General features: G+C 42.3%; 1 protein-coding gene across 2 annotated transcripts in view; it reads left to right on the top strand.

Annotated features, from left to right (window-relative positions):
• The window catches only part of SNX13 (sorting nexin 13), an 882412-nt gene that overhangs the window by 291655 nt on the left and 578868 nt on the right, over positions 1-11889 (top strand). For both annotated transcript variants that reach the window (XM_053714126.1, XM_053714125.1), the window contains exon 7: positions 9790-9891. In XM_053714126.1, coding sequence (XP_053570101.1) covers positions 9790-9891 — 102 coding nt within the window. The remainder of the gene's footprint in view (positions 1-9789; positions 9892-11889) is intronic.

Here is an 11889-nt window from a genome sequence, read left to right as displayed (position 1 = left end):
TTTCTGTGAACCCATCCCGACTCAGATTAACAGCTCCATAAACAATCAGCGTTGACAAGTTTTGCTGCCTACTTTTCTGCACTCAAGTCCATGTCAGGAGCGATGCTGCTACCCTGTCACACTTGAAAGGCCGTGGTCCTGTTCCACGGCATAGATTCTGGTAAGATTGTTTCATTTATATACATTTGATAACGCAAGTAGACAGGGTCACAGTGTGTCTCCTTTTATCTGTATAGAATCAAGTGTTAATATCCTCGGAAGGGGGATTATTGAACAGGGGGGATTTATGCATAATATTCTTTATTGTGTTTGATGCTGCGACATGTGTGAGATGAGGCTCTGTCAATGTGTGAAGTGTCAGGCTTCCTTAGAGAGATATCGACGCAGCCATTTTAGGCGCGTTTTCTCATTAATGCAGTGGCGGTCCTGCATGGCACTCCATGTGACCGGGTTTGGCCTCTTTAACTTCCTCTTTCTTGACCGGCTGTTGCAGGAGAACAAAGCGTTTTCTCTGTGTTCCGGGTCATAGGAAGTGGTGAGTGCTCTGTCCATTGGGGTATTAGGGTGCCATTTCATTTCTATCTAGTCTGTAATAAAAGTGCAAGCTTGTGGAGGGCTCTGATATGTTAGAGGGTACTCCCTCTTTATCCAAATCTAATTCCTGTGTTTATTGTGAGGAGGTTTCGGTGGATCTGCCTGCTCAATTATGTTCCACATGCTTTGATAATATTGCAATATCTAAAAAAGAATAAGATATTTAGTACAACTGAGCTGTCCACCTCTGAGGGTTCTCCGTCCCGCAAGGTGCATTCCCTACATTCGCTCCGATTACACATGCAGCTCCCCAGGGCACTATTAATCCTCCTGCGGGAGGGGCCCTTTGGCCGCCAGATTTCGATAAGCAGTTACAAACGGCTGTCTCTGCGACCCATGCCTTACCATGCCCTGCTAAGCGCAAGTGAAAGGTAAAACATAGCTATCCGTTCCATGTGTCATCTACTCCATTGGATGTCTGATAGATTATCCACTGATGAGGAAGACTCTGAATTTTCGGAGGACGCTCTTTCTGGGTCAGAATCAGCATCATCTAGACCTCCGGCTGCGAAGGAGCCGGACTTTAAGATTAAGATGGAGCATTTGCACTTTCTGTTGAAAGAGGTGCTTGCTACGTTAGAGGTTCCGGAACCGAAACTACCGGAGGAACCTTCAATCCCTAAGTTAGATAGGGTTTACAAGGACAGGATGGTGCCTCAGACCTTCTCGGTTCCTGTTAAGATGGCTAATATTTTTAAGAACGAATAGGAGAAACTTGGCTCATCCTTTTCTCCCTCTACTTCTTTTAAAAAACTGTTCCCCGTTCCGGACTCGCAGCTTAAGCTGTGGGGGGCCATTCCTATGGTGGATGGTGCTATCTCCATGCTCTTTAAGCGCACAACTGTCCCGCTGGAAGATAGCTCTTCGTTCAAGGAGCCCATGGATAAAAAATTGGAGTTCATGTTGAGAAAAATGTTTCAGCTCATGGGGTTCGTTTTTCAACTGGCAGCTGTGGTGGCTGGAGCTGCTACCTATTGGTGTGATGCTCTTTTGGCTATGGTCGAGGTGGAGATTCCCCTCAAGGAGATACAGGAACAAATTAAGGCCTTAAGGGTAGCTAATTCAATCATCTGTGATGCAAATATGCAGATTATTCTCCTGAATGCCAAGACATCAGGTATTTCTGTTCTAGCACGTAGGGCTCTGTGGTCTGCTGACATGACTTCCAAGTCTAGATTACTTTCTCTCCCTTTTCAGGGGAAGGTTCTTTTTGGTCCGGGCCTGGACTCTATTATATCTACAGTCACGGGAGGCAAGGGTGCTTTCCTACCGCAGGATAAGAATAACCCTAAGGGGTCTACTTTTCGTCCCTTTTCGTTTGGACAAGTCCCAACGCCAGTAACCTGATGCAGAAACATAGCAGTCCAAGGGATCTTGGAACAAAGCCAAACAGAGCAAGAGACAAAATCATCATGAAGGGGCGGCCCCCGATTCGTCTATGGATCGCGTAGGGGGCAGACTATCTCTTTTTGCGGAGGCCTGGATGAGAGACGTTCAGGACCCTTGGGTTCTGGAGGTCATCGCTTAGGGTTACAGGATAGGGTTCAAGACTCATCCGCCCAGGGGCAGATTCCTCCTGTCAAACCTATCATCAAGACCAGAGAAGAGACGCCTTTCTGGAGTGCGTAAGGGATCTCTCCTTTCTCAGGGTTATTGTACCAGTACTTCTGGCAGAAAGAGGTCTGGGTATTATTCAAAGCTTTTCGTTTTTCCAAAGAAGTAGGGCATGTTTCATCCAATCCTAGTCCTAAAGTGCCTAAACAAGTTTTTGTCTGTCCCATCGTTCATGATGGAGACGATCAGGTCGATTCTGCCCCTAGTTCAAGAGGGACAAGTCACATGACTACAATAGATTTGAAGGATGCCTACCTTCACGTGCCAATCCACAGGGATCATTTCAGGTTCCTAAGATTTGCATTTCTGGACTAACACTTCCAGTTTGTGGCCCTAAGGTTCTGGGAGCACTGCTTGCGGTGGCAAGAGCCAGATGTATTGCAGTGGCACCTTATCTGGACGACATCCTGTCCCACGCTCCGTCCTACAGTCTCGCAGAAGACCATTCAAGGGCTCTTCTTCTCCTTCGATCCCATGGATGAAGATAAATGTAGGAAAGAGTTCCCTGGTTCCCAGCGACAGAGTGGAATTCCTGGGCACGATAATAAATTCCATTTCTATGAAAATATTCCTGACAGATCAGAGACGTTGCAAGATTGCATCCTGCTGTCTTGCCCTTCAGACCTCCTTGAGGCCGTCTGTTGCCCGGTGTATGGAGGTGATTGGGCTCATGGTATCCAGCATAGATGTCATTCCATTCGCCAGGTTCCATCTCAGACCTCTTCAGTTGTGCATGTTGAGACAGTGGAATGGTGATCACTCGGACCTATCCCAACAGATATCTCTGGACAACCGAGCGAGGGAATCCCTCTCTTGGTGGATCTGCCCGGGCCAACTGTCCCAGGGGACATCCTTCTTGAGGCCATCCTGGGAGATTGTGACCACACAGCTGTTTTGGGTGCCAGTAAGGCACAGGGCAGGTGGATTCGAGAGGAGTTGCTCCTCCCAATCAATATTCTGGAACTTTGAGCGATCTTAAACGGGGGCTTGGCCCCTTCTGGGGTCGTTCCAGTCTATCAGATTCCAGTCGTACAACATTACCTTGGTGGCTTACATCAATCATCAGGGGGGAACGAGAAGCTCCCTAGCCTTGAGGGAAGTATCTCGTATTCTGGAGTGGGCGGAGACACACAACTGTTCGCTATCAGCGCTCCATATCCCGGGTGTGGACAACTGGGAAGCAGATTTTCTCAGCAGACAATTGTTTCATCCTGGGAAATGGTCTCTCCATCCGGAGGTGTTTGTGGGGACCTGCATCAGATGGGGGACGCTGGAGATAGATCTCATGGCGTCCAGACTCAACTTCAAGCTACCCATACACGGGTCGCGGTCCAGGGATCCCCAGGCAGAGCTAATAGATGCCTTAGCGGTGCCTTTGGAGTTCAACCTAGTCTACATATTTCCACCGTTACCACTTCTACCTTGAGTAGTGGCCTGCATCAAGCAGGAGCAGACTTTGGCTATTCTAATTGCTCCGCTGTGGCCGCAGAAGATCTGGTTTGCGGATCAGGTGGGGATGTCATCGTCTCCGCCTTGAAAGTTACCCTGTCGCAGGGATATGCTGGTTCAGGGTCCCTTTCTACCTCAAAATCTCGATTCTCTGAGGGTGACTGCGTGGAGATTGAACGCTTAGTCCTAGCCAAGAGAAGTTTTTCTGAGAGAGTGATTGATACTCTCATTTAAGCCAGGAAGCCGGCCACTTGTCGCATTTTTCATAAGGTGTGGAGGACCTACTTGTCCTGGTATGAGGAATGTGGGTATCCCTGGCACAAGGTTAGGGTTTCCAGGATCCTGTCCTTCCTCCAGGGTTGGTGAAGGGACTTGCCGCCAGTTACTTAAAAGGACAGATTTCGGCTTTATCTGTACTGTTACACAAGAAGCTTGCGGAGCTTCCTGATGTTCAGTCCTTTGTTCAGGCTCTGTCTAGGATCAGGCCTGTCTTTAGAAATTCCGCTCCTCCTTGGAGCTTAAACTCGGTACTTAAGATTTTGCAGAGGGCTCCGTTTGAGCCTATGCATTCGCTTGACATTAAAATGCTTTCCTGGAAGGTTTCCATTCCTGTTGGCTATTGCATCAGCACGCAGAGTCTCTGAGTTTGTGGCCTTGCAATGTGAGCCTCCTTACCTGTTTTTTCATGCAGATAAGGCTGTTCTCCGCAACTGGGTTGGGATTTCTTCCCAAGGTGATGTCGAATCGTGACATCAATCAGGAGATAGTAGTAGTTCCTTCCTTGTGTCCTAACCCTTCTTCTTCAAAGGAAAGGTTACTTCATAATTTGGATGTGGTTCAGGCCTTGAACTTCTATCTTCAGGCCACAAAAGAATTCAGACAGACCTAGTCTTTATTTGTGGTGTATTCGGGGAAGCGCAGGGGGCAGAGGGCCTCAACCACTTCCCTATCCTTTTGGTTGAGGAGCATTATTCGCTTAGCCTATGAGACAGCGGGACATAAGCCTCCTCAGAGGATTACGGCTCACTCAGCTAGGCCTGTGGCTTCTTCATGGGCCTCCCTCCATACTTTTGCTAAATTTTACAAATTTAATGTCTTTGCTTCGTCAGAAGCGGCTTTTGGGAGAAAGGTTTTGCAGGCTGTGGTACCCTCAAATTAGGGTCCGCCTCCTTTTGCCCTCCCTTTTTTTATTCAGTGTCCTCTAGAGCTTGGATTTTTGTTTCCCACAAGTAATGAATGAAGCCGTGGACTCTCCTCCCATTAAGATGGAAAACATAAATTATGCTTACCTGATAAAACAAGATAGCGCACCAGGGTGCTGCAGAAAACTTCAACATCCATAATAAAGAGAGCACTCGCTGGGAAATCTTTTGAAAAGTTTGTCACCTTTTAATTTGTGAACGCTTCTTCAGACGTTAAAAGTGTACATCGAGTGCTCTCTTTATTATTTTAGTGAGTGTATGTGTGTGTGTGTGTGTATATATTGGTGTGTATATATATATATATATATATATGTGTGTATATATATATATATATGTGTGTATATATATATATATATGTGTGTATATATATATATATATATATATATGTATGTGTGTGTGTATATATGTGTATATATATATATATATATATATATATATATATATATATATATATATATATATATATATATATATATATATACATACATACATACATACATACATACATACATACATAAAACCAGCCAGCAGATACTCAGTAATGTTTGAAAGCAAAACTGGGGGTCAGTTACATTTGGCGCCAAAGGATTAAGCCCAGGACCACGTTAAGGTCTCCCCCTTCCTGGGACCCTAAACCAGCTCCCACAAAATGCATACTTTCAAACAAACCAAATGGGAACCTCCCAGGATGACACAGGCTTTTGTAAACTCCCCTATGTAAATACAAAACACAGGAATGGACCGCACTCAGACTGGACTGGGTATACATCCTAAGCCACTGTTAACTCCACAGCCCTGAACACTGACAGACAGCTGCACAGTTCCCAGCAACCCAGGCAGTTAACCCCTAAACAACCTGGTTGATGGACCCGCAGGGAAGCATTATAATTACAACACACAGAAAACCTGGCACTCGCCAGCAGATACTCAGTAATATTTAAAAGCAAAACTGGGGGAAGTCAGTTACATTTGGCGACAAAGGATCAAGCCCAGGACCACGACAAGGTCTCCCCCCTTCCTGGGACCCTAAACCAGCACCCACAAAATGCATACTTTCAAACAAACCAAATGGGAACCTCCCAGGGTGACACAGGCTTTTGTAACCTCCCCTATGTAAATACAAAACACAGGAATGGACCACACTCACAGACTGGACTGGGTTCACATCCTAAGCCACAGCAAACTCCACAGCCCTGAACACTGACGTATGTATGTATGTATGTATGTATATATATGTATATATATATGTAGCCCTCAGTTTACGCCGGGGTTAGGTTCCTGAAGGAATGGTTGTAAATCGAAACCGTTGTAAATTGAAACCCAGTTTATAATGTAAGTCAAGGGGAAGTGAGGGAGATAGGTTCCAGGCCCCTCTCAAAATTGTCATAAGTAACACCTAATACATTATTTCTCCAACATTGGTGTGTCCGGTCCACGGCGTCATCCTTACTTGTGGGAAATATCTCTTCCCCAACACGAAATGGCAAAGAGCCCAGCAAAAGCTGTCCATATAGTCCCTACTAGGCTCCGCCCACCCCAGTCATTCTCTTTGCCGTTGCACAGGCAACATCTCCACGGAGATGGTTAAGAGTATGTGGTGTTTAGTTGTAGTTTTTTATTCTACTATCAAGAGTTTGTGATTTTAAAATAGTGCTGGTATGTACTATTTACTCTGAAACAGAAAAAGATGAAGAGTTCTGTTTGTGAGAGGAAGATGATTTTAGCAGCAGTAACTAAAATCGTTTGCTATTTCCACATAGGACTGTTGAGATGAAGTAACTTCAGTTGGGGGAAACAGTTAGCAGACTTTTCTGCTTAAGGTATGACTAGCCATATTTCTAACAAGACTGTGTAATGCTGGAAGGCTGTCATTTCCCCTCATGGGGACCGGTAAGCCATTTTCTTAGTCTCAAAAAGAATAAAGGGCTTAATATGGGCTATAAAACTGGTAGACACTTTTATGGGCAAAATCGATTGCTTTATTTGGGCATTTTATACATCTTTATGTTTGAAATTCACACTTATAAACTTTGGGGAACGTTTTTTAACGTCAGGCACTGAGTTAGACACCTTTCCAGTCAGGAAGGGCCTTCCCAGTTGTAGGCTGAGCCTCATTTTCGCGCCATTACTGCGCAGTTACTTTTGAGAGCAAGACATGCAGATGCATGTGTGTGGATCTGAAAGTAGTTGGAAAGGTTCCTAGAAGGCTTCATTTGGTATCGTATTCCCCCCTGGGTTTGGTAAAGTCGCAGCAAAGGCTGTAGCTGGGACTGTAGAGGGGTTAAAACTGTAACCGGCTCCGGTTTCTTTATTTTAAGGGTTAAAGCTCTGAAATTTGGTGTGCAATACTTTGAATGCTTTAAGACCCCTTCAAGGGTAAAACTCTCTTTGGGCCAGAATTGAAAGAGATTATCTCAGACATCACTGGGGGAAAGGGCCACGCCCTTCCACAAGATAGGCCTTTCAAAGCCAAGAATAAGTCTAATTTTCGTTCCTTTCGCAATTTCAGGAACGGACCGGCCTCCAACTCCGCATCCTCTAAACAAGAGGGTAATGCTTCACAAACCAAACCAACCTGGAAACCGATGCAAGGCTGGAACAAGGGTAAGCAGGCCAAGATCCAGGGTCCAGATCCAGGGATCCCAAGGCAACTCTAGTGGATGCACTAGTAGCGCCTTGGACCTTCAACCTAGCTTATGTGTTTCCACCGTTTCCTCTCATTCCCAGGCTGGTAGCCAGGATCAAGCAGGAGAGGGCCTCGGTGATCTTGATAGCTCCTGCGTGGCCACGCAGGACTTGGTATGCAGACCTGGTGAACATGTCATCGGTTCCACCATGGAAGCTACCTTTGAGACAGGATCTTCTTGTACAGGGTCCATTCGAACATCCAAATCTAGTCTCCCTCCAGCTGACAGCTTGGAAATTGAACACTTGATTCTATCAAAGCGTGGGTTTTCAGATTCCGTGATAGATACTCTGGTTCAAGCCAGAAAACCGGTAACTAGAAAAATTTACCATAAAATATGGAAAAGATATATCTGCTGGTGTGAATCCAAGGGATTCTTATGGAATAAGATCAAAATTCCTAAGATCCTTTCCTTTCTACAAGAAGGTTTGGAAAAGGGATTATCAGCGAGTTCTCTAAAGGGACAGATTTCTGCTTTATCTGTCTTGTTACACAAACGACTGGCAGATGTGCCAGATGTTCAAGCATTTGTTCAGGTTCTGGTTAGGATCAAGCCTGTTTACAGACCTTTGACTCCTCCCTGGAGTCTAAATCTAGTTATTTCAGTTCTCCAAGGGGTTCCGTTTGAACCTTTACATTCCATAGATATTAAGTTGTTATCTTGGAAAGTTTTGTTTTTGGTTGCTATTTCTTCTGCTAGAAGAGTTTCTGAGTCATCTGCTCTGCAGTGTACTCCGCCCTATCTGGTGTTCCATTCAGATAAGGTTGTTTTGCGTACTAAGCCTGGTTTTCTTCCAAAGGTTGTTTCCAACAAAAATATTAACCAGTAGATAGTTGTACCTTCTTTGTGTCCGAATCCAGTTTCAAAGATGGAACGTTTGTTACACAATTTAGATGTAGTCCGTGCTCTAAAATTCTATTTAGAAGCTACAAAAGAGTTCAGACAAACATCTTCTCTGTTTGTCGTCTATTCTGGTAAAAGGAGAGGTCAAAAAGCGACTTCTACCTCTCTTTCCTTTTGGCTTAAAAGCATCATCCGATTGGCTTACGAGACTGCCGGACGGCAGCCTCCTGAAAGAATCACAGCTCACTCTACTAGGGCTGTGGCTTCCACATGGGCCTTCAAGAACGAGGCTTCTGTTGATCAGATATGTAAGGCAGCGACTTGGTCTTCCCTGCACACTTTTGCCAAATTTTACAAATTTGATACTTTTGCTTCTTCGGAGGCTATTTTTGGGAGAAAGGTTTTGCAAGCCGTGGTGCCTTCTGTTTAGGTAACCTGATTTGCTCCCTCCCTTCATCCGTGTCCTAAAGCTTTGGTATTGGTTCCCACAAGTAAGGATGACGCCGTGGACCGGACACACCAATGTTGGAGAAAACAGAATTTATGCTTACCTGATAAATTACTTTCTCCAACGGTGTGTCCGGTCCACGGCCTGCCCTGGTTTTTTAATCAGGTTTGATGAATTATTTTCTCTAACTACAGTCACCACGGCACCCTATAGTTTCTCCTGGTTTTTTTTTCCTCCTGTCCGTCGGTCGAATGACTGGGGTGGGCGGAGCCTAGGAGGGACTATATGGACAGCTTTTGCTGGGCTCTTTGCCATTTCCTGTTGGGGAAGAGATATTTCCCACAAGTAAGGATGACGCCGTGGACCGGACACACCGTTGGAGAAAGTAATTTATCAGGTAAGCATAAATTCTGTTTTTTAAAGTTTTGAAATGAAGACTTTAAATGCTAGACAGCATTATAAACCTAATAAAATAATCACACAACACAGACTTCACTTGCATTTTTCTGCAAACAGTTCTTTCTATGCATTCCAATCTGGACTGAGTTATAGACAGGAAGATCTTGTTTCTTTGAAATCTGCTCGATAGCTCAGGTCTGGTTAAACTGATTAATTTCAGCTTGCTTGGCTTTGCTGCAACACAAGCGGACAGCTCCACCTACGGGCTATTTTAATAAATGCACTGCTTCTCAATGCTTTTCAATAGCAGTCACATGACTGGAAAAAAGGTTGTTATTCTGAAACGGTGTAAATTGAACCGTTGTAAAACGAGGGCCACCTGTATGTGTATATGTATATATATGTATATATATATATATATATGTATATATATATATATATATATATATATATATATAATGTGTGTGTGTATGTATGTATATTTATATAGATAGCTGATTGCTGGTTACAACAGTTAAACTGCAATAAGTTTTTCCTCTACTTTTTATTTTAGATTCAACAGAAGACTTTGTAGATACTTTTTTTGATGTTGAAGTTGAAATGGAAAAAATTGTCTGTCGTGACCTCGTTTGTACTTCTTCCAAAGATGAAGAAGGTTCGTTTAATAATTGATTTCCATAGTGGTGCATTTTAAGTAACATTAAGTTACATTTAATATAGCATAGTGAAATACTTTAAAGTTTAAACATTCAGATCTTAAAATCATTCTTACCTGGTTTTTAAAGCTTGTCAGGATATTTTCAAGATCATTCATAAATATTTTGTATATAAAATGGTAAAGGCTTCAAACTAAAGAAATACTGCAGAATGATGGATGCTATTACAATTCTGATACTAAATCTATTTTTAAACAATGGTTTAGATGAAAAAGCAAAAATATAACAACATTTATACATTTCTTTAGTACCTGTTGAAGAGTTTCTGATATTTCCAGAATATAAATCAAAACCATATGACCTGCTGCAACCAAACAGTATTCTTTAAACATATTTACTGTGAATACTTTTCTGGATAGATTTTTACTTATATCAGTTAATCAGATTTGTCTGTTAAATTCTTATAAATCATGTCTCTAGGGATTTATAGCTTTGATAAACTTTCTGTAGGTAGAAGCTTCCAAGTAGAAGTCTTCTGTACTACTATTTGTAGTATGGTATTTGTGTACATAAATCATGATAAATGTGACCTTTAGCACTGTTTATGGTTGCTATAAGGATTTTTACTTATAAGTTACTAATTAGTAGCAACAAAAAAGAATGCCTAATCCTATTAGTAATGAGGTATTGCAGATTTACAATGAATTAGAAGTTATTTTTCATTCATTCAAACATAGAGTATATTTATTAAATTAAAGAAGTGCATCTTATATTAAGAGATATTAATAAATTATGGGGGGAAAATAGAATCCTGCTATATAAGGATCTTTAATAAATATACTGAGTGTTTTGAATGAATGAATGAAAAATAATTAAAGGGATAGGAAAGTCAAAATTAAATTTGCATGATTCAGATAGATTGATTTTTAGACACTTTTACATTCACTTCTATTTTCAAATTTGCTTTGTTCTCTTGTTATCCCTTGTTGAAAAAGAATATGCACATATATTACACTATTGGGAGCTTTAGCTGATTGGTGCCTGTGCACATTTGTCTCTTGTGATTTGCTAACTAGATGAGTTTATCTAGCTTCCAGTAGTGCAATGGTGTTCCTTCAGCAAAGGCTAACAAGAGAATGAAGCAAATTTGATAATAGAAGTAAATTGGAAAGTTGTTTAAAAATGTATGTTCTATCTGAATCATAAAATATTTTTGGGGTTTCCTGCTCCTTTAAGTCATTGTAAAGCTGCTATTATACCTAATTACTATTAGGATTAGGCATTATTTTTTTGCTGCTCATAATTTGCAACTTATAATTAAAGTTGTCACATTCATGCCTATTTCCTACTAAGGTCTAGATTACAAGTGGTGCGCTCACTGTTGATTGCGAGTGAAAAGGGGTTTATGGCAGGTCTTTGCGCACATTGGAAGTAGTGTTCCTATTACAGGTTGAAAGTAAACACGTTCTCTGAGCACAGTTGAATTTAACACCTGTCGAGATAACGTGACTTCAGAGCTCTGGTTAACTGTTAAAGAGACCTAAAACAAGTTGGGATAGAGACAAAATATAAGGTGTACTTTAATTACTTTACCTGCAAATTTATACTGCAGTGCCTCGCCATTAACCCTTTCTTTTAAGTTTCTGAATTGTACAGCTCTAACTCCCCCCCCACACAATTCCTTTTATGGCTGTATCTATCTCCACCTTAGCTTTGGTAGAATACAAGACTTTAACACTCATCTGCTGGAGCATGCCTAGAAGCAAATTAGCTGCTTAACTCAGTTGAAATACAATGCCTGTGTTTCTAATGCTAAACACTGATACGGGGGTGGGAGTGGGGGGGGGGGTGGATCAGTCTCTTCCAGACAGCTAAGCTATGTAACTAATTTTTGCTTATTTTTGAAAATTATTTTAAAATACTTGACAGAAATTTTGAAACTTTTTTATGCAGACAATTTTTACTTAATTAGCCCTTTTAGAATATGCACAGATCTC

This window comes from Bombina bombina, chromosome 5 (assembly GCF_027579735.1).
Source record: "Bombina bombina isolate aBomBom1 chromosome 5, aBomBom1.pri, whole genome shotgun sequence".
NCBI classification, from domain to species: domain Eukaryota; kingdom Metazoa; phylum Chordata; class Amphibia; order Anura; family Bombinatoridae; genus Bombina; species Bombina bombina.
Note: the sequence above shows the minus strand (reverse complement) of the source record. Positions and strands in the feature narration are given on the sequence as shown.